The 23,141-nt window shown below is 43.9% G+C and overlaps 2 protein-coding genes and 1 long non-coding RNA gene across 5 annotated transcripts in view; 2 read left to right on the forward strand and 1 right to left on the reverse strand.

Annotated features, from left to right (window-relative positions):
* Positions 1-55: 55 nt before the first annotated feature.
* Positions 56-9,569, forward strand: PSMA3 (proteasome 20S subunit alpha 3). The gene is made up of 11 exons (XM_053979659.1): positions 56-140; positions 1,041-1,123; positions 1,622-1,745; positions 2,478-2,579; positions 2,800-2,873; positions 3,447-3,519; positions 4,478-4,543; positions 7,152-7,198; positions 8,731-8,798; positions 8,943-9,007; positions 9,382-9,569. The coding sequence occupies exons 1-11, from the start codon at positions 120-122 to the stop codon at positions 9,424-9,426; spliced, it is 768 nt and encodes a 255-aa protein (XP_053835634.1). The 5' UTR covers positions 56-119; the 3' UTR covers positions 9,427-9,569.
* LOC128808495 (uncharacterized) lies at positions 7,429-22,342 on the reverse strand. Of its 3 annotated transcripts, none has more exons than XR_008437479.1 (4): positions 22,015-22,342; positions 17,606-17,788; positions 13,009-16,150; positions 7,429-7,463 (listed from the first exon to the last, which is right to left on the reverse strand). It is a non-coding gene; the product is annotated as an uncharacterized LOC128808495 (long non-coding RNA). The 3 variants fall into 3 exon arrangements; XR_008437478.1 differs by lacking the exon at positions 7,429-7,463 and adding an exon at positions 20,436-20,517 and having other exon boundaries at positions 11,787-16,150; XR_008437477.1 differs by lacking the exon at positions 7,429-7,463 and having other exon boundaries at positions 11,787-16,150.
* A 367-nt stretch (positions 22,343-22,709) lies between these two features.
* The window catches only part of ARID4A (AT-rich interaction domain 4A), a 48,998-nt gene continuing 48,566 nt past the window's right edge, over positions 22,710-23,141 (forward strand). Inside the window, exon 1 of the mRNA XM_053979652.1 lies at positions 22,710-22,796. The gene's annotated coding sequence lies outside the window, so the exon portion shown is untranslated. The remainder of the gene's footprint in view (positions 22,797-23,141) is intronic.

The raw sequence follows: 23,141 nt of genomic DNA on the forward strand, positions 1-23,141 counted from the left end.
ACATTTCATGTTATTCAACGTAGCACATGTTGACGTCACCCCGGGAGCGCGGCGTGGCGGCCAATGGGAGCGCGCGTTGCTGGGCGGTGGGCGCGGGACGGGCTGGGAGCGGCGCCGCCATGAGCTCCATCGGCACCGGGGTGAGTGCGGCGTGAGGGGCGGCAGCGCCGGCAGCGGCACGGGCACAGCGCGGCCGCCCGAGCGCCCCGAGCGGCCCCCGCCGGACCCGCGGCCGCCCCGGGCCGCCGGCGAGCGCGGCGCGGCGGCTCCGGGGCGCTGCGGGCGGCTGAGTCACTGCGGCCCGGCAGGCCCGGGGAATCGGCGGCGGGGCGGGGCGGGCGCCGGGATAATGCGCTACTTATGCGTCTCTATATAATATACTTCTGTGCAATTCAAATATATTCCTGTGATCCATAGGTTTAAATTAATGCGGGCTTACAGGGAGGCGCTCTCGATCGGGAGCTGTAGTGATGTGGCGAAGAGTAAAGCGGGCACAAAGTGACGGAGGGGGAGGTGAGGTTTGGTACTGGGAATTAGGAATTGTTCCCCGTGAGGGTGTGGGGCCCTGGCACAGGGTGCCCACAGGAGCTGGGGCTGCCCCTGGATCCCCGGCAGTGTCCCACGCCAGGTTGGACAGGGCTTGGAGCAGCCTGGGACAGTGGGAGGTGTCCCTGCCATGGCAGGGTTGGGACTGGGTGATCCTTAGGGTTCCTTCCAACCCAAACCCCTCTGGGATTCCATGAAATGTAAAGGCAGACAAAAGCTCCCATAGGTTTGGAGGGTTGTGTAATGCTCAGTGATTTCACATCCAGGATTTGCAGTGTGGGTACATCCAGCACTGATGAAATGGCCTCTCCTGACTTTTAGTCTCTTGTTTTCATCTGTTTCTGCATCTTATGTAAGGGGTCAGCCTGCTCTGGGGGTTTCACACCATCTCTGGCAGTGACAGTCTTGAATTTTTTTAAATGAATAGGCTTGATCTGAAAATGCTGTGATATTATGTGTGTTTTTCTTCCTGAGAATTGTCTCTTTTCCTTCAGTATGACCTGTCAGCTTCCACGTTTTCTCCAGATGGCAGAGTGTTCCAAGTGGAATATGCTATGAAAGCTGTGGAGAATAGCAGGTAAGATACAAATGTCTCCTCTTTTGGCCTCTTTTAAGGCAGTGCTGCTGGACTAGAGAAGCATGAGGGTAAAATTGTGGTGAGTTCTGATCTAAAAGCCCGTTTTAGGGATGTGGATTGAGGTGTGCTCAGAACCTTCCTTGAAAATGTGTATCAGCTTCCTAGGGATTCCTCAAGACATGGAGCACATCCAGGTGCTGCTGTGTCTCTGTTCCCTGGAGTGGGAAGTGGAAATCCCAGCTGTGCTTTAGGGGCAGCAGGATGGATTGGCAGGGCATGGATTGGGTCACCCAGGGGTCTGTCTGCTCCAGATAAGGATTAGAATCACAGATTCCCAGGATGATTTTTGGGTTGAAAGGGACCTTAAAGACCATTTAGTTCCACCCCCTTGTTGTCTACCTACCTTGGGAGAAAATCATGTCACTCTTTCTTCTGTCTTGGTAATTGTTTGAGAAGTATTTTACATTGGGAGAACATGACATTTTTCTTGTCTTTCAGTACAGCAATTGGGATAAGATGCAAAGATGGTGTTGTGTTTGGAGTAGAAAAATTAGTCCTGTCCAAGCTTTATGAAGAGGGGTCCAATAAACGCCTCTTCAATGTCGACCGACACGTTGGCATGGTAAGGTGCCACTTCATTTCAGGTCTGCAGAAAATGTAAGGTGACCCCCCCCCCAAAAGGACAAATTTATCAATCAGAGAATCAAAGTAGATTAAGAAAGTAATGTTAATGTGCCTGTGTACAAAGTCAGAAATGCCAGTGGTTTTTTTTTTCACTGTTTTCTGTAATTTATTCTTTGCACTAAAACATACATAAGTAAAATCCAAACTTAAAGTAGAAGTTAAGTTTGAGGCTTAACTTCTACTTTAAGAAGTAGAGTTTGTTGAGGCTGTTTTAAATTTTTAGGAATGCTTCTCCAGTTGTTCAAACTTGTATGTAAATATAAACACAAGTGTTAAAGTGGTACTTTTTTACAGTTACCAAATAAGGTGTGTTCAGGGAAAACGTGCTGCACATGAGATTTTCTTCTCAACAATGTGGAAATCACCTGAATTCCTTAAAGATTGGTGTATGGAGGACAGGCCTGTCCATAATAGATGTCAGAATGGTGTCAGGGAGTGGTTGCAGTGTGAGAGAAGTGGTGAATACACGTGATCTGAAGCATTGTCCGGGTTGGTGCAGGCATGGTGAATCATGAGATGGTAATTAATGAAGATAACTTCGGTTATTGATGTTCCTAGAGGAAAGCTCTATTAATGCATGATGACATTGGCACGTTTAGAGGTTGGTGTCAGATGGGCAGTGCATGTCTGAGGTCCTGCCAGTGTGTCTGTGCTGGTGCTCTCGTTGCAGGCGGTCGCGGGGCTCCTGGCAGACGCGCGCTCCTTGGCAGACATCGCCCGGGAAGAGGCTTCCAACTTTAGGTCTAACTATGGCTATGACATCCCCCTGAAGGTAAGAGACCAGTGCAGCTCCCTCTTTCTCTCTCTCTCTCTCTCTCTCTCTTTCTCTCTCTCTCTCTTTCTCTCTCTCTCTCTTTCTCTCTCTCCCTCTTTCTCTCTCTCTCTTTCTCTCTCTCTCTCTCGGCTTTTATTCTTGACAAGAGAATTAAATTTCATTCCTTATTTCTGTAAATAAGGTTTTCCAGTGTTTTATTTTTCCTTTGTGCACGCAGCATCTTGCAGACAGAGTGGCCATGTACGTGCATGCCTACACGCTGTACAGTGCTGTCAGGCCTTTTGGCTGCAGGTGAGTCTTGCAGACACTCTATTTGTAAATATCTTTTGGTTCACAGTTGCTGGAACTGCTTCAGTTGTCTGAGTTCTTTTTTGAAACCTGGAATTAGTGACCCACAGTTCCTCTCCTAAAGAATCCCTTCCCCTTCCTTTTTGTGTATGTCTAACACCTCAGGTGGAGAATTTGTATTCCCATAAGGCTCTGCCAGGCTTCTACAGAGCTGGTTAATTTGTCCCAGGTTTTTAAGGTTTGAGGGTTTGTGCCAGTCAGTCTGTGATGGTGGTGAAAGCAGAACTTCCCTCTGCAGTCATCCTGCTTGCCCTGACACCCAAAGAGCAGGTTACAGCTCCTGTGTGATTCTGGTACAAAGGGATTGATAGACAGAGATCTGCTGCCAGGTTACTGATCAGTAAAATGATTCTGGCAACGTGCAGGTGCTGTTGTGAGGCAAATTGCTCAACAGAGTGTAGCAGGACAGGAGGAGTTTTGCTCCAGGAGAGATGTAGGAAACTAAGCTGCTGTAGTCTCTTTAGTTCTGTGTGTGTTGGTAAAAGGAAAGGTTTTAATTTCTCTTTTCTCCTCCAGTTTCATGTTGGGGTCCTATGATAGTGATGATGGTGCACAACTGTACATGATTGATCCATCAGGAGTTTCATACGTGAGTGTGTCAAAAATATTTCCATCTTAGCATAAGTTCTTCTTTTAAAAGTTTCTAGTTGGGAAAACAGTAAGTGTTGGTCCAAAAGAGCTGTTGTTGTTTTCTCCTTTTGCCTAGGAAGATCTCTGTTGAATCACTGCTGCTCCTTTGCACATCCTTGTTAAACAAACATGGTGTATTTCTTAGAAGTGCAGTCTGAGAAATGAGTTTAAAGCTTGTCTGTCAGAAATTGGGAGTTCACCCACATGGCTATGTCCAGTGAAAACTCCCATGCACTGCTCCAAAAAGGCAGGAACTGTAGTGATACCCCCTTCTCTAAATACTTCAGTTAAGCGAGGGCTGTGCCTCTGGCACTGCCTGCCAGCAGCAAACCAAATCAAAATAGAATTGTTGTTAATTGTTGTTAGTGCTGCATTTTCAGCTGTGTGTTACACACAGGTCAATGCACACTCATACTGCTGGATTTCTTAAAATTTTCTTGCAGTTTATCCAGTACCATAGCTGTTGAGAGAAATAGAAATGCTTCATTTTTATGTGTTTACTCTTCAAATATGTTTGCACAGTAGGTGGGTTTAGCTTGGGGTTCGCTTGGATCCTGTAGAACGTCTGTAGTTCATGTAGAACTTCTCTCATCAAACTAATTCTAGTTTATTCTTCCATTTTTTGTAATAGCAATTTTAAAAATCTATTACAACATTTTGAACTGATACATTTCTGTCCGGGAATTACTGGACTATTTCTATCAATAGTGGTGGTACTTGATGTATTAATTGGGCTCTATTAAACAATTTGGGGATGTGCCCCAAGAGAGAACAATACCAAGGTTTTTTGGCCTCTCACTGTGAGAAAGGTTGGGGTTGTCATGTGCTAAGTGACAGTAAGAGGTCACTTAGGAGAGGGTCTAGTATTTAATTACATTTCTATATTGCTTGTTTCTTTTTTTTTTTTTTTTTTTTAGGGTTATTGGGGTTGTGCCATTGGTAAAGCCAGGCAGGCTGCAAAAACAGAGATAGAAAAACTTCAGGTATGGTGTAACAGTGTTGTGCTGTCTCAAGACAAATATTCCTGGCTTATCGTGTTACCTTTTGGGTGCCTGAAATACATAAAATGCAGGAGAAGCAGGTGAAATATTTCCTTGTACATTTGCCAGAGACCCAAGTAAGTGAGTGAATATAAAAGTATAAATATGTTTTTAATTTTGAATGAAAACCATAGGGCAGCTTTGTGCAGGATGCTGTATCTATTTTTTCCCAAAGGCTTTAGATGCTTCTTTTGTTTAACAAGTTCAGAAAGGCTGCTCTTGCTAAGGACAAACTGGTCTGTGGAGAGAAGACAACCAAAAAGTATTAAGTGTCCCTTTAGCTGATTGAAGTTATGTTAGAATCCTTAAAGATTTCCATCTTCCTCATGTGTTTTAATATCTGACACCCTTGGAGACAACATGGAACCAAATCCTTCTCCTGCTCTGTCTCATGTACTTCTTAGGTGATACTCTATTATATCTTATTTTGGTCTGCAGAGGGATGCCACAGCTGTTCATGGAAAGGTTCAGAGTTTATATGTTTGTTATATTTTTAAGAATAGCCTATTTATGGTGCTGTAGCATCATGACTGAAAAATTACAGGAAAAATGAGAATGTTCTAGACTTGATTCACTCAGGTTTGAATCTGGTTCAGATGCTTGAATACCAAATTAAAGGTAAGCCTGCATGATCATTTGATCTTTATACTGGAATTATGGCACCCAGGGAATCCACGTGTGCACATTGGCAAAAGACAAGTGCTGTGTTGGGTAACACACAATTTACCCCAAATAGTTAATTCTGTGTGCAATGCTGAGATTTTCCAAAACTTCTGCAGTTACTGATGTGAATTACTGGAACTTGACAGCAGAGCTGTAGAATGCACACATGGAACAGAGGTGTGGCACAGGGCCCAGCTGAGGTGTTCATTTAGGGCTGTGTGTGCAGTGTCCCCAGTAACTGCAAGTGTGGGATCCTGTCACGGCTCTGTGGGGTGAGTCCAGCCCCACGTGCCAATAACTTCTGTTCACTGTGGACTGGGCAGGTTTCCAGGTCACAGCTGATTTTGACAAGGTGAATTCATCAAAGCTAAGATGGGAAAAACCAGATGTACAAAAGGTTTTGTGGGGTGATCCAGCTGAGATTTGTTTGTTGGAAGAGATGAGTGCAGGTGGAAAGGGAGAGGCAAGCACGGAGTCAGGACTTCAACCCTGCCTTGGGGGACTGCAGAGCAGCTCCTGGCTGGGGAGGATCCAGTGTGTGAAACTGGTTAGCTATGGGGACAAGAAGAAAACCCTGCATTGATCACATCCTTTGCATTTTATGTCTGTAAACTCAGCTATGGGAAAACTTGTAGTTGTGTGGAGACTGCTTTAATCTTTTCATCTCCTGCAGCTCTGATACCATTACAGCTTTTTGATATATGGACATGATCATGATGAACTCCTGGGATACAACTGTTCACATTGTTTACTTTCATTATCTGCAGAATTAACATACCTGGGATGGGAAAAGAATAATGGCAGAAATCAGTTTTCTTTTTTGTAAATATGCATGACAGTAGTAGAGCTTTAGGGTTTCCTGTTGGACTGCTAACTTTATATGCATGAAAACACATCATCATTTAAATGTTTGTGTGACACAAGTTACATTTCTGTTCTGGACTGAGTGTCACAAAGGCAGTGGGTCTCTGTTTAGGGAAATTCTCCAGATGGGATTGTGATGCACATTTGTCCAGCCAGGCACGGGCATTTCTTCTCTGGCCAGTTGCTTCACCCCAGAAAGGGCTGTGACATCCACATGAACTCTTGTCATCTTAATCCCTTCACCAGTGCCTTACTAAGAGTTACTTACTTACTACCTGCCATACTAAGAGTTTGAAAATATTTGGGGAATTGGAAGAGATGGTATATTGCATTGATGAAATATAGGAAAATATATTATTGCTTCATAGGCCACAAAAGTTGATCGATAAAACACAAGTTTATTATGGCATGGAAATTTGCACCAGCCTTTGTTCTGATTAACTGTGAAGCTGCCAAAAGACTGTGATATAACTGAGAAAATGTGAAATGAGACACTGATGCCTTGCTCAGGGAAGCATTTGGTTGTTAAACAGTATTCTCCTCTTGGAGCATTATTTAAAACCCAAAATTCCTTGCATAAAATATTGGTAAGACCAAAAGTGTTACTATGCTGCCTAGAAGGAATACCAATATTACATGTGAATATATGGTGCCTCTCCCATCTGGTTATTTTATATCAGTTGAGCATAAAGCATCTAGGAACAAGTCAAGCTTTTAAGATGCCAGCTTCACCAGTGTAGCTTCTAAGATTTCAGCTGATGAGTGCTTTAAACTGGGGAATTTCCAAATAGTATTTTTTCCCTAGAATCTTTCAGTTGTAATATTCTTCCCTGGAAGAATGACTTGCATAGAGCAGGCTGGAAGATGCATTGTAGAGAAGAAATGTGGTTTTGGCCTTTTCTGTTCCTTTGACTACTGAACATGAAGCTCATCAGGCACATGCACAGCCTCTCCTGTTCTGGCCCTATGGAAGATTTATATTCTCTTAATAGAAATCTTGTATCTGTGTGTCTTTTGCCTACAGATGAAGGAAATGACCTGCCGTGATGTTGTTAAAGAAGTTGCAAAAATGTAAGTCTCCAACCTGTTTTTCCAACTTGACAAAAATCCAGACTGGTGAGCTTGCTTTGGTTTCAAACTGAGGCTGTTCCTTTTAAATTGGGTGTTGTGTGTTAAACTGTCTGATTCTAATCCCTGGTTTTAAAATATTTAAAGTAGGTGGCAGATGAAGGGAAACTTCTTGGTGTGCTGCTTCTGAAGTCAGAGTTGTTTGAACAATGACCTGATGCTTCAGAGAGAAGCTGCCCACAAATGATGCTGAGATCTTGGACCCAGCCTAAAAAAAAAAGACTCAAATGCTTGGGAAAGAAGCAAAGTAGAACTTCTTTAAAGGAATATATTCAGTATAGCTGTATTATTATTAGACATTTAAAAATCATTTCTGATAATGAAAATACTTCTATTCTAATTCTGCTTCAACCCAACTCAGCAGCAGCTCTAGACAGGGTTCTGTTTTTCAGCTCAAATTCAGTTCCTTAGTAGCATTTAGCAAGATAGCAAAGATTTTAATAACTTTTAAACCTAAAATACTAGGCAGAGTCCAGAGCAGTGATTTCTTCAGGAGCTTGTGAAGGTGTACACATTGTTGCAAAAGGCTTGTAACCAGCTGAAACATGAGAAAGGCCTAGAGGTCACCTCAGCTAGCAGACAGGAGGGTCTAGAAGCATAGAGGGGCATTTCCCTGGACACCAATGTTCACTTCAGTCTTTATATTTGTTTCACAATACTTCCACTGAAGTGTGTTGATGAAGGTATCCTGCCTTCCTCCACTATCTCCAAGGTTTCCACATTGGGTAGGAATTGCTGGTATTTTTCAACTTCTGACTTACTAGTGATTTTCTGAAGCAAACTAAGGAATACAAAACACAGGCTTCTTAAACTGTGAAGCCACAGGTTATTGTGAGTTCTGCTGTTTTGAGTGTCTCAGCCCAGAATTGCTCCAGTTTGTTTGCATGTTCTGCCACAGGGTGAATCAAATCAGTTTTGTTATTGCAGTGTTAACATTTCTGTCCCACAGGCTAAGCAGTGATTTTACTGGTCTGGGTGACACTGTGTGTGCTGTGATACCACTTGGAGTTTAAATTCCCATTTCCATGTTTGCCCTAAGCACCACATTGGAAATTTTTATGTACAGACTTCTGATTAGACACAAGATACTGTGGTGGTGGGATTTAGTGTTAAGTGTAAACTGCAGTAAGGTTTACAGGGGAAATGCACGACACTCCAAGCTGTATTATAACTGGTCTAGCAGAAGCAGGCAGTGATGATGCAGCCTTGGTCCTGCAGTATCTAAATCTTAATGTTTGTTTCAGTTAGGGCAACTTAAACATCTCAATCTGCATCTTGCTGTAATGATTTAAGGTGTTGTCAGATTAGCAGTTAAGCCTGGAAAATTCTCTGATGGTGTTTGGTGGGGAGAAGGCACAGGGAGAGCTTCTATTAATCATGAGAATACTTTAACAGAAGAAATCTGTGACAGGAACAAAGTATATTTAGCCTCTTGGTCAGTCTGTTCTAATCTGTTCTTTGTCTGTTCCTTTCAGAATCTACATAGTTCATGATGAAGTAAAGGATAAAGCTTTTGAGCTGGAACTCAGCTGGGTTGGAGAAAGTAATGCATTTCTATAATTTCTATAAACACCCCAGAAAATTTTTAACTTTTTGTAACTAAAGAAAAACATTGCTTCTTAAATTCACTCTGCATGTCAGAGTCCTTGTGTGAATTGTAATTAAGACATACTCTTTTTATTGGCAGTAACCAATGGAAAACATGAAATTGTTCCCAAAGACATCAGAGAAGAAGCAGAAAAATATGCCAAGGTGAGTGAGTTATGACTTCAGTGTTGTTGCAGTGCTTCACTTGACTAACTGCTGAGCTGCCTGGAAAATGTATCATCCCAACACACATCCCCTCAGTGTGAGCTGGTGTTACTGGGAAGTGAGAGCAGGGAGGGCTACAGTGTAACCCAGGGATAGTTCCTGCTCTCAGAAACTGTTCATTCAGAGCCTGCCACAAGCGGGGTCTTTCTTCTTCAAAAGTAAATGGACTGATGGGAACTGTCCTGCTGACTACAAGGGTTTGGGCACAGTGAGAGGGGTGTGAAGCTGCAGCAAACCTCATTTTGTTTATTGCAGTTTGAATTATAAAACAACTGTCAGACTATTCTTTAATTACACTTTCTTTTTTTAAACAGGAATCTTTGAAAGAGGAAGATGAGTCAGATGATGACAATATGTAACACATTGTTACTCCAAAACAAGTTCAACTTTTCTTATCTTAGACCAGGTTTGTTTATAATGCATTATGCATGGATGCTGTTGTGTATTTGTTGGAAGAAACCAACTGACCAACTTGCACTAATAAATTTTCCATTTTACTGTCTGTTAGCTTTTATTTCAAAACACATAGGGCAGCAACTGTATCTAAGGAGACATTAAGAAGGAAAGACATAATCAGGCTGCTGTTACTTCCCAAAGCACTCCATTTGAGCCAGGCTATGCACAGAAAAACAATCTGTTTAGATGCTAGACAAGTCTCTTGTTAACGCTGCATAGTTTAATATTAAAACTAGTACTCTGTTCTTCCTTGATTAACCAGTAGCACAATTTGCAGTTTGTTCACAGCCACAGTCTGTGACTGCTCTTAGCAGAAGAGATGAGAACATGACCAGCTCTAACAGCAGCTTATAGTTTAAGGTGATGTGCACAGCTGACAACTCCTAAGAGCCTATGTAACAATCAGGAGTGCAGCAAAAGGAGTGTTAATCTGAAGTATTCAGCCTAGGCTTAGTGGAGGAGTAGGAGGAATTAAAAACTAATTCAATTTAAAACAGTGCTTGTGTTAAGTTCTAAAGCTGTGAGATCTATTAAGCAATGTAATTGGAATTAATGCTTGAAGAGACAAACTATTTTTAAACTCTTTTATTCAGCTGTAATTAATCTTAACACACTTCTGAATCAGCTTCATCAATTGTTGACCTTTCCAAAAGATAAAAGCAAGCTTTCCTGCTGTCATTCCCCACTTCCTAGGAAAACAGACTGCCTGTTCTAGTCACTTCAAAGTTTTGAAACAGCAGATTGGATTGGGCTGGAAACAGCCTGGTCTGGTGGAAGGTGACCCTGCCCATGGCAGGGGAGAGCAATAAGATGATCTTTCAGGTCCATTCTAACCCATATGATTCTATAAGGTAATAAACGGTTCTGTTCACCACCTTAAACTCAGTCAAAATTGAAGTCTTGTTTGTACATGCAGTTAAAATTCTAATGACCCTGCTAATCTAAAATGCATACTTGTGTAATGAATCAAACTCCTCAGCTTTAGGACTACACACTCACGTTCACCAGCCTTTAAAACAGAAGCTTTCCATTGCAGGTTTATTTTTAAATAGGTAGTTTGGAAAATACCTGGCCTTCTCCAGTCTCCTTTGTACCAGGATTACAAAGCACAGGTTCTGCTTCCTTCTGTGACATGGGAAGGTCAGCAGAGGGAGGTGGCTCTGACTGTGTCAGTTCAGGCTACCTGAACTCCTGCTGGGACAGATGGGGCCGGCCTGAGCCAGCCTTAGTCATGGCCAGGACAGGCAGCCTCCTTCAGTGCCTCCTCCTGAGGCAGCAGTAACAGCTGCTGCACTGAGTCAGCCTGGAATTCTGTGTTCCAGGGCTCCAGACTGAATTTACTACTGCAGCTTCCTGCTGACTTAGCTCTTGGAGTCACAGGCAAGCACCAGTCAGGAAACTCCTCAGCAGCACCTTAAAGCATCAGCTGAGGCTGATCTGCCACTCACTGGCAATAGGGAAGTACCTGATTCTCTTCACTGTGTCTTGATTCTATTCCTGAAATCACAGAATATTCTGAGTTAGAAGGGAGCCACAAGGATCATCAGGTCCAGGATCAGACCCATGAGCTTGGTGTTTCTAGCACATGCTGTAAACTGCTGAAGGGAAACTGAAGGCTGTCCTACAGCCACCCATCCACCCCTCTAATCCTTTCAGTGACAGCCACTCACTATTAGGGACAGGAGCTGTAACAACACTCACAGCCAGATTTCAGGGTACAGTGAGAAGAGCAGGACCAGCTGTGTGTATTTAAAAGACAAAATTGAAGGAATAAGAGGAGATAAGAGGTGCACAGCCACCTACTTGCTTATCCAAAATTTCCAAATTGTTGCATCCTGGAGTTTGGGTTTAGATTAGGGGAAAATCCACGCCGCACCAAATAACTGCTTGGAGAACATGGCAAACTAAAATCTCCTTTGAGGATCAACACTTAATTTTTCTATACCTTTTCACAACAAGCAAGAAGTCCCAAGAAAAGCAATTTCAAGAGGCTGTAGATAGCAGTATATGTAAAGTGCTGCCCAGTGTCTTGCCTGTCATGGCAAAATTTAGTTAAACAATACTGTTACCAAGATGATTATTAGTGTCAAGTTATTTTCCAAATTTATTCCTTAATTTATCAGAGTATAGACTCAGCCTGTTGATGAAAATTTTATGGTAAGGAAAAAAACTTACTTTCATTTCCACTGGCTGCAGATGGGGAAAGAAAAAAAAATTGAGCATTAGAAGGTGAGAAAAGAAATTTGCCTTTTTTTGGGGGGGGGGGGAGGGGAGGGGGTCAAAGAGGAAAAAGGCAGAAGAATTCTAAACAAGCTACTTTAATACTGACATTGTCCTTTACTTTAGAAACAGAAAACCAGCAGAATTCTTTTTCATTATAGGTTCAGCATTGCTATCTCTTGTCAACAAGACCCAGGAACATTAGAATAGATTTTAGCCCAGAGAGACTCATGCCAGCAGAAAAACTACTGCAACTTCCCTGTGACAGCCATTTTTGTAACCCTGCAGTTCCATGAGACAACCACACTGTATTTAACAAGTAACTGACTAATTTTAGTTACTTAAAAATTAACTAATTATACAGTAGTGCATTATCATCCTAATGTTTCACTAATTTAGTCCACAGCTGATAGGCTAAACAGAAACTTCAGTGAGTTTTGCTACTGAGAAGTATTTACTTGTTGCTACGTCAAACAGTGGAGTTGAGAAGGGGAAGAAGTCTTCAAAAAGAAGGAAGTGGCTGCTTATGACAGCCACTGACCAAATGAACTAAAAATGCAGTGGGACAGCAAAGCAGGATTAAACTTTAATTAATGTTGAAGATAATTTTTTCCTAAATATATAGAGCTCTCTGAGGGAAATCATTTGGTGAACAAGCTCCAGAAGGGCTGAACATGGATCTGAGATTATTTAGGTGACATCTAGATCTGTTTCAGAACAAGAGAAAATAATATTAAATTGCAAACAACCAAAAAGCTTATATTTAGCAGAGGCTGTCTTTTACTAGGGGGGAAAAATCTGGCTCTGTTATAGATGCTCCCATATCCTGCAGGCTTAAACAACATCTAAGGACAGGAGTTTAATTTAAGCCCAGAGAACAACACCTGATCAGGCAGTCAATGTGAAGGTTTGAAAGGCAGCATGCATTCCTACGGAAGTAAGGCTTGGATCCCCTTCCCTAAAATTAAAATTAGCTTTTCCAGCTGGCTTGAAAATGGTCAATTATAACTTCAGTGTAACTAAAATGTGGAAATGCTTTGCAAGGCAAACAAATGGCAGGGTGAAATCTTCTGAATTAGAGATTTGAGAAAGAGGTGATTCTAAGAGTCTCGCTTGGGTTATTTCTGCCCAAAGCACTGGGAAGTTCCAGATCTAAAGATAGCAGAAAAGCAGCACTGCTTGCTTCAGGCTCCACAAGTAACCTACTTTGTCCTACTCTGGCCATTTATGGGAACACATAATACAGCAGAAAGTTAAATACCCACTTGGAATGCATAACTCCATTTCTTGCCATGCTGAACCACTTCATGCTCAGAGTTTCAATGGTGTGTTCTTGCTCAAGACCCAAAGCACAGGGATTACACAGAACAGCAGGAAGGAAGAGTCTACAGACCAAGTAATCTCTTAGCTCAGTCATCTCTCTACCCAAGGAGTGTTTAAGGAGTACAGATCCAACAATGACACAAGAGTAGCCTGTTCAGTAAGATGCTTCCTCCTTAAGTCTCACACATCCACTGGCTGTTACTCAGCACCAGATGAATCACTACTCTTTAAGGCTGGATATGTCACATTCCTTGTTATAATTATTTAGTCAGCAAGTCCACATACAGTAGCTTTGCTCAAGAAAATGAAAAAGGGACTAGGTTAACTGCAGGTGACAAATTACAAAACAATATTAATATTGTTTTAATATTAATATCCAGTGTCTGGTTTACTTACATCCATCTCCATGACTGCACCAGGGCAGATTTTACAATATGAAAGTGCACTTGCAGAGTTCAAAAAGCAAGTTTAGGCTATTGTATCAAGATAATTAATTTTATGCTACTTTAATATGGCCATAAAAGTTACTGGCTTGGATAATAGCCTCTTTACAACTGCTAGTACTGCTGATGAAATGATGGCAAGATTGTTAGAAGTAACCCATATATGAAATTTCCTGTGTGGCAGACATCCACAAGGCCATCTCTAAAAGAAATACTACTCATCTGTATTTGGTGCTGACTCTCAGAAAGGAAACATTCCAAGCAGAACGTGTCTCATGCAGATCTGAAGTATGCCAAGCATTGGGTCATTCATTTCTAACTTCTCATCACCAAAAATAGCTCGATGGCCTGAGGTTAAAGCCCCACATGCTGAGAGTGTGATGTCCATGTGGATGCAGCACTGCTTGGGATGCTCCTGCCTGTGCAGTCCCAGGCACCCTTAAGGAAGGAGATTTGGAACAACTCCAGGGCTGTTTTGCAAGTCTCTTCCTGAAGATAAAACCACAGCCATAAAAGGGAATGCAAAACAGCAAATTCAGTAACACGTCTTAGCATGACCTTAAAACGAAGTACACAGTTTAAAGGTTACAAAGAGAAAAATAGTTTTGATTGTCATGACAATTCTGACGCTGTGATTGCACCAGAAATACAGCACAGAGTCTGTTCTCTCCCCCTCATTTTCTTTCAGTTGCATGTCTGTAAGACAAGGACCAGCTTTTCCTCTGCCCACCAGTTTTTCAAGTTGCATGCAGCAAGGAAGTTACTTCCACTTAAGAACTGAGAGCTATTTTGAGATACCAACTGCTTGTAACTTTCCTTTATAGAGCATCTTGCTGCCTATTATGTCCAATTACCCAGAGTTGCAGAAAACAAGTGGTAGCAGAGTTAAGTCTTGCCTGACTGTAAATACATTCTAGTATTTTAGAACACAGGATCTACTACCAAGCTCAAACCAAGTCTCCTTTTTCCAGATGGATGCAGCCACCCCCACACAGTGCTCTTTCATCTTCAGTACATTGCTATTAAAGGACTCTGAAACAGTTGTTTAAAAATGGTTCTTACGAGTTGCTGTGCCAACCAAAAATGGACAACTAGAATGAAGCCGGCAGCAGCATCACACAGTTTGTAGTCCAAACACATGCATATCTTCAGATACAGGAACAAACTGAAATCCCCTGCAGTCTCCCCTAAAAACAGTGTAGGAACTGCCCACTGAAAATACCATTTTTGGCAACATGATAAAACAAGCCAATCAAAGGTTTAGAAAGAACATGGTGTGCTTTATTGCTGCATAAAATTAGATATAATTTGGTACACATACTGTCTGCATATCCAAAATCAGTCATTAGGATTCCAATTTCACCAGATTAAGAGTAGGTCCAATTATAGTGAATTCACCCAAACACTGATGCATTCCAAACACAACACACTCCCAAAACCCACCCAAGTGATGCCTAAATTTTTCTAAGTTAAAATTTATCTTGTTTGTTATAATTTTAGAAAAGCAGGAAATCTGCTCCTTTCATTACATTCAGAAAGAACAGAGAGCTATTCCATGAGACTGCATTAACAGGTGACAAGAGCAGCACAGGAAGCACCAGCTACTTCAGCAGAATGTTCAAAGCTCAGTTTCAGTTCTAACCCCAGCTGCTCCCACAGTCACCAAAGCCCACCAAGTGAAAGCCTATTTCCCCCAGACACTTTCCTATGTACATCAGGAACAGAAACAAATCTGAAATGCTGTTTGGGGCAGAACTAAAATGTAGCTAAATGTGTTTTCCATCAGTTGGTTTAACAAGAGCTGCTTCCCCCAGCCAAGTGCTTGTGTCTAGCCTCACACCAGTGTATCCTGTTGTGCTGCTTGCAAGGACATGACAGATCACTCCCACAAATACATCTTCCATTGATCCAGAATAACACAACCCTCTAAAAAGCCATGTCTTTTGCTCTGTCAGAGTTCTGAATGTCACACAACACGGCTCTGTTTATAGCTGTAGCTAATGAGGTGACACTACACAGGAGCACTGCAGGGGAAAGCACATCCCTGAAGGTACCAACTCCAGCAAACAGCACAGTCTGGCAATTAATTAACAGCTTAAGTGTTGATGGGACAGCCAACTCCCTGGACACCTGGAAATGAGCTACCTGGAATAATATCCTCCAAAAGACACAGACACTAACGAAAAACAGCTTTGGAAAAGATGGCTGAGCAGGGGAAAATAATTCAGAATTTAATCACTGGCTGAACTGTAGATTCTCACCAACAGCAGCTACTTACAGCTCAAAACATTTAATTCAAAGACTGAAGGCATTAATACTTTTAAGTAAGAATCAATACTGACCAACTGCAGTCTTGTTAGCTGAGGCTGAAGAGTAAATTAACCTGCAGTGATTGAAATAATTTGGACAGGCAAAAGCCCTGGAAGAAAGGCCATGTAACCACTGCCCTCACCTCTTTTGCTGAGCAGCCAGGCTGAACAGCAGTGCTGCTGCTCCCCTCTTTGTGCCAGGCTGCAGGCTGGCAGTGACACACAGTCTGCAGCATCACACACTTCAGGGACACACACAGTGCTTCTGGAGGGTTACAAGGAAGGATGTGAATCCACAATCCTGCTGGATCACGTTGCTCTACACTCTGCATCTGTAACAATAAAGTATTTTAATCACCAGCTTATCAGTGCTGGCAAGCCTGAGACACCCCTGTTCTGGCAGGTGGACCATGTCCAAGGACTCACCATTGGTAGAACCCTGTGCTTTATCTCCACAAGTATGGAAAGATGCATTTTAGTAAAAGGCTGAACTCTGCAAGCCACTTGCACAAGCTTTTTCAGACACTGGTATATGAGAACATGGTTCATAAGACCTTTATTTCCTTCTTGTACTTTTTTTTACATGGCTACTGCTGCAGCAAAAAGTCTTCCCGGAAAGCAGTGGGAAAAAAAATCAGTCTAAGATATAAACTAGCAACAGGTAGGATAAAAGGATAAACAGGGAAGATTCTTACTTCAGATTGCTCATGACAGATCACTCAAACTACTGACAAGGAAGAAGCCCTGAATCTAACATAGGTAAAGAAATTAATCCAGCCAGAGTTAGTTGTCTGTACCAAAGTGAAACACTCATTTCAGCTCTCCAGTGTCAGAAGCAAGTCATATCTTAGCTATGGGCAGCATTAGACACCTCTTCAGTAAACATTTCCTCCCAGTGTAGTATCACAAAAGGCTGAAAAAGTGACCACACTGTTGCTACAAAGTAGATCTTAGAAGTTAAATATTTATGGAGGAGTAGCTTCTATTTCAGCATCTTAATTTACTCAGAAGACTGCAGCAGGGTTCTTCAAATACAACATGCAGAGCTTCAAAGACTTTTTCTCCTGATGGTTTTCATAGCAATGAAATAAGTAATTGCCACTCCCAAACCCACATGGGTTTTGCTTTCAAGTTTTACCCTGTACATTTTATTTAGATGGGAGTTTACTAAAGCAGCAGTAATTATAAACTAGAGATTTGACTTTGTTAGGAAGAATACAGATTATTTAGAGATTCAGGTATAGGTTTAAATGTTTTCCATTTAAGTTTATTTCAAGAACATAAAATATATTCCATCTGTAGATGGGTAACTGACTGTATTTACTAAAAAACTACTCCTTCATTCCTGTAAAAAAAATTTTTTTCTCCCCTTGAAAGATCAAAACTTTCACAGATAAAGAATTTACATCAGGAATAAGGTTTCCACCTCAGAAGCCAAGAAAAAGGGCTGCATGCTGCAGATAATTTGGAAGCCAGTTAAAAAGCACAGAGAGTTAAAAAAATTAAGTTTACAGTACTGGAATGCTTGATGCACTGATGCAGCCTGTACATGCACAAGATAAATTTCTGGTACTAACCACTGTCTTGTGCCTGCCATGAAAAATCTTATTCAGAAAGCCTGAAAGAGAACTAATGAAAGATAGATGTAAAGATCTGATCCTTCACCTTCGCTGCTGGCATCCAAAGTGTTATTTTGAAAAATATATAAGAACACTCTCCTTCAGCAGCCCTGTGAGCAGTGCTACCCAGAACAAGAACTAAATTCTCATTTGACTTCAAGCACCTACTTCAAGTTTTGAAAGACAGGCTGATCACTTGATTGCAGGTGGTGACAGAATCCTTTGCCACATCTAAATTAAAGCTGCTGCACAGATCTTCAGCTTCCCTGCAGTGCTGTGTGGTTGTTTTGCAACACTGCATGACTTCCCCAGGATAGCTGTAACTATCATCACCAACGTGAACTTGCAGTCCTGAGAAATAATACAAGAAATTCAGTGTATTTGTAATCAAATTCCATGTCCTGCATCCCTTTATTAGACAACAAACCAGAAATTAAACATCTATATTCAGATAACTTAATACCACGTGCCAAAACATGCAGAAACTGGCTTTTGAATCCATGCTGAAGTAAACCCTGGCAATAAGCATGCAGTTCCTAAATCAGCCAACATTTGATACAAATATGTCAGCTATCATAAAATTCCATACCAGAAAGAATAAAAATAGCCTCTTACAACACAGCTCTTGTCCTGTCCAAACACAAGATTACCAAATCAGTCTTAAATTAAGGAACATTTTCTGTCTGGCATTAAAAGATTGCCTGACAGAGGCCACAGCTCATGGCCTAGGGAAAGCACAGCTCCATCAGCTGAGAACTGAAAGTGCTCTGGTGGTGCTGGGCTGCCAACACTCAGTGAATGCATCTCTGATTCCTGCACACGCTGCAACACGTGGGGTGGCAGCTCAGATCTGCAGCCACGAAGCACAACAGAGTCTGGACATGGCTTATGCAGGAAAACGAGGCTGCTCCTCCCTGGAGATCACTGAGGCTGCTGCCAAGAGCTTGGCCAGCTGAGCACGGATCACTTTACTGGTGTTACTGGGAAAAGCAACTACAAAGTGAGTATTATTTCTGCAGAGCTGATAGAAATCCCAATTCTGAGATTTTTCTCACACAAGTATTTCTGACAGTGCTCTACATCACAAATACTTTCATCATTACTCATGTCCAGAAGATACTGCACTGCTGCAAAACATCCCCAGAGCAGATCCAAGAAATCAGCACTGAACTTCAGTGGAGGGAATGCATCAATTCAGGCTTCCTGAGGGCTGCCAGGCTTTGTGTCTTCTCCAGTGGGAACCCTCCCAAGGCAATGATTAAAATCAGCATGAAGTTATGTTTGAATAATTAAATGTCCAAATAATTAAATGTCCATTTTCTGAACCTGAGGACAGAAATGCCCCAGAGCTGGGGAAAATGTAAGTAAGCATTTAACAGGTTTCATTCAAGTTGGCTTGTTTTTATTCCCCTCTCTCACACACATAATTATAAAAATGAAGGAACTTCATGCTGATAGTTTAACAGTGCAGCACAATTTTCTCTGTGACCAGGAAAGGTTTGATCTTCCATTTTTATAATCTAGCTATTTCTGGCTGAAGTTTTTTGCTGTCAACTTCACATTTATTGGGATTTTTTTCTCTTTATACCTGCACTTCACAGCTTCTAACCATGCTCCTCTGAGCAGTTTGCAATCATTTAGATAATAAAGCTTTGTGACCTTAATTTGTACAGAAATACTGCAGTTCCACATAGACAGAGGATCTGCAGAAGTGTTGCCTATTTAACTACAGAAACACCAAGGGGAAGAACATTAAAAAAAGAACAATGGAAACAGAAATAAAAGCTAAAGGTCTCCTTAACAACTGCAAAGTCTGACAGAGTAGCACTGTGCTTCACTACATAGAAAGAAGCTCAGTGTTAAAATAAGATCCACTATTTTTAATGTTTCTACAGTATTTTGGCTGCAATTGTATGTGTATTCTGAGTTCTTTTCTCTACAAAAAATACACTATGTCAAGAGCAATATGTGATTACTGAACAGAATAAAACCATCTCCCTTATCCCAGAAATCTTCTTTATCTGTGATCTGAAGGAAGCCACGTGATACATTCAACAGTCACTTGTTCTGCTGTTCTTATAACGAGAACTGTAAGATACAGATATTCTAAATTTGCTTTTTCTTATCAAGTGCTACATGTATGGAAGACTTTGGGCAAGACTTCTGGGATAAGTATATTCTGCAACTAATACACCAAACACATTTTCAAGTGCTTAAGTGTATTATTTTTACTAATTTACTTACAGCCCTCACTTAGAATTCCATGTGACCAATGACCAGTGTCGTGCTTCGAGTGCCTTAATGCTTTTAATTGTTTTAAAATTAAGAAGTCTTTAATTTGCTCAAATGCATATCCCCAGGCAAATCTCCTGTGCTGCACCTACAAGACCTTTGGTACTAAAAGATAACTAAGTACTGCTGCTTTGAACAATGATCTAAAAAATGAAATGTTTCTATCTCACAGCATGTCTGTTTACAGAGAGATTAGATCATAAAAGGACTTGCTGTGATTGTCCCACTCTAGAGCTTCTCAGCTGTTAACTCTGTGCAGTTAACACACCAGGCCATGATAAAAAGGCTCACCAAAGTGACCTCCTCTGCTCATTTCTTCCACTCACTCCCAGTTTCCCTGTAAGGGTTTGCACAGGGGGATGGGGCACAGTGCAAAGATCCAGCACAGCCAGGATGGCTTCAAGTTTCAGAGGTGCTTAACAATGACATTTGGGGTGAAAAATTTCAGCACCATGGAGTAACTCTTGAGTCCTAAAGTTCCTATTCCACTGAAAAGATATTTAAACCAAAATTAGAATTTTTTCCTGCCTTGCCAAAAGCACAGTGTTCTCATTCCATGACACCAGACATCATCCTTAAGCTGTGTGAGAACATTTGTGCTGTGCTGAGCTGCCCACTGGGCATTCTTAGGTGCTTAAAATACCATAAAAGAACAAGTCACCTGTCCTGCTCACTGGCTATACAGAAATAAAGTGCTTTTGCTCACAGCAGCTGGGTGGGTGATGTGCCATGAGCCTCCTAATTGTGCTGGCTGTAACTGATACATCCACAGGGGCAGGAGTTTTATGCTAGAAATCAGAAACAAGACCCATTAGTTCCATCACAAACTGTTATTTATTGAATGGTTCTACACTCAGTACAGAGATACAAACCATGCCTCAGGAAAGCTCACAATCCCAGCCAGGATTTCCCAACACATTCCACAGAGAAATCAGAAGTTCACATTCAAATGGAATTTTGGAAGTTTTGTTAACATTTAGGTTAGACATAACATATTCTAAGTCATATAATCAGAGAATGGTTCAGGTTGGAAGGAACCTGAAAAACATCCAATTCCAACCCCCCTGCCATGGGCAGAGACACCTTCCACTGTCCCAGGGTGCTCCAAGCCCCATCCAGCCTGGCCTTGGACACTGCCAGGGATCCAGGGGCAGCCACAGCTGCTCTGGGCACCCTGTGCCAGGGTCCCACACCCTCACAGGCAGGAATTTCTTCCTCATATGGAAGCTCAACCTGTTCTCAGTCAGTGCAAAGCCATTCCCCCTGTCCTGTCACTCCATGCCCTTGGCCAAAGTCCCTCTCCAGGTCTCTTGTAGGTTCCCTCAGATATTCTCCAGTTTATTCCCTGCATAAAACAGAACTACAACACAGAATCAAAGCTCCCTCAACACTGAATGCCTCAACCTTTAGACATTTTGTAGAGATCTTCAACCATCTTGATATTTACAATCCAGATCCAAACACCAAAATTCCAGACCTTTCCTCCGTGCCTTGTCTTGCCTGCAGTCAATTCCAAATAAGCTCTGAGGGCTTTGTGCATTATTAACCCTTCAGAGCTTACCTGCACCACACACCTCTGCTCACTGAACTCCCTAGAAGACTCTCCCAATTTCTCCCAGAGAGGACTCTCTGCCACTTTCCAAAGCATCAGATTTAATAAAAAAAAAAAAAACAGAACTTACATGGGAACCACACCTAAATTAACCATCTATTTCTGTCAAATTAACACAATGGTTCCCCCGCTGTTGCTTTAGGTAACCCTGAGAGCTGCCTTTGAGCTCACAGTGAGCAGTGTCAAATAGATGCTAATCACTTTGGAATAAAAATTATGGAACCGTTACTTCAGAATAAAAATTAGGCATCTGTATTACTATAAACCACAGAATAAATTCTGTATAATACGTCATAATGTGAAATTAAATTTAAAACATTTAGCTTTATTATAGGCTTCGGCCTGTAACTCCTCCTTAGTAAAGTCAAGGCTCGTCTCTAAGACCAAACTCTCTCAAAGGACTCCGACAGGTGCGGGTATCCCGCCTCGTAAGGCCGCACCTCCAGGACCAGACACTGCAACACCCCCACACATCTCCCAGAAAAAGCCCTCGGCCTCCTCCGCGCTGCTCATCCCTGTCCCTGCCGCGCCTTCCTGCGGAGGGAACCGTGGGGAAGCGCTCGAGCAGCAGGAGCCGGCCGCGTTCCCTCCCCACACGCGTCACGGCGACGATGAAGGGCGGCGGAGCTGCGCCCTCCCCCGCGGGAAGGCGGCGCGGGCCGGCAGCCCCTACCTGCACCCCGGGTGTGTCTCTGCGGGGCGCTCGGGCCGCCCCGGCGGCTCCGCGCCCTCACGGCGGGCGGTCCCGGCGCCTCCATGGCGGCCGCTCCACTTCCGGGTCCGGCCGGGCCCGCTCCTGCGCCATCGCCGCCTCAAGCGGGGCCGCCACCAAGACGCAGCGACGGGGTCGTACTGCCGGGAAGAGACGCGGTGCCGCCTCAGCGGGGCTCAGGAGGAGCCTCCCGGCCGTTCCCTCCGCCGATCCCACGGGCGCTCCCGCTCCTCCCTCTCCCCGCGGCCTAAAATGGGAAAGAGCCGCGCACAAAATGGCGCCTGCGACGCCGCGGCCGCCGCGCCTGCGCGCCGCGCGCGCCGGCTCCGCCCCCACCGCCACCGTTCCGCCCCCGCCCCGTCCCTTCCCCCTCCCTCCGCCCGTCCCGCCTCGAGCCAATCACATCGCGCCGTTGCCCTTCCGGTCCCCGCCGCTCGCCAATCCCGTGCGCCCGGGGCCGCGCCGCGACCCAATGGGGGTGCTGTCCGCGGCGGCCCAATGCGCGCGGGGCGTCGGAGCGGCGGCCAATGGGAGCGGCCCCGCTCCCGCCGCTTGTTTATTGGGGCTCGCGCTGCGGCGCGGGGCGGGTCCGCGCGCGCCGGGGGGGGGAGGGGGGCGGGAGAGAGAGAGAGAGAGAGAGAGAGGTGGGGGGGGGGCGGAGCGGGGGCCGCGCTCAGCCGGGGCCGCCGCCGTCTGCGGAGGGGCCCGGGCGGCGCGGGGGCTGCGGAACGAGGAGTTCGCAGGTAGGAAGGGACGCGCCAGGAGGAGGAGGGAGAGGGGGAGGAGGAAGAGGAGGCGGCGGTGGCGGAGTTGCGGCTGCCGCGCCGCCGTCCCGGGGGAGGGGACGCGAAGCGGCTCCGGGAGCTGCGCTTTAAACCGCCCCCCCCCCCACCACCCGGTCCCCCTCCCCCGCCCTGTGGGAACGCAGGGGCGCGCGCGCCGCCCCCCTCACGCACCGGGACCCTCGGGACCGGGACCCCCCAACTCTGTCCCGGTATCCCCGGGATCGGCCCCCGCGCTCCCTGGGCCGGGGGGCTGCGGCGCTGCCCCGGGGGGCTGCGAGGCACAAGTCCGGGAGGAGGAGGGGG

Source organism: Vidua macroura, chromosome 6 (genome assembly GCF_024509145.1).
Source record: "Vidua macroura isolate BioBank_ID:100142 chromosome 6, ASM2450914v1, whole genome shotgun sequence".
NCBI classification, from domain to species: domain Eukaryota; kingdom Metazoa; phylum Chordata; class Aves; order Passeriformes; family Viduidae; genus Vidua; species Vidua macroura.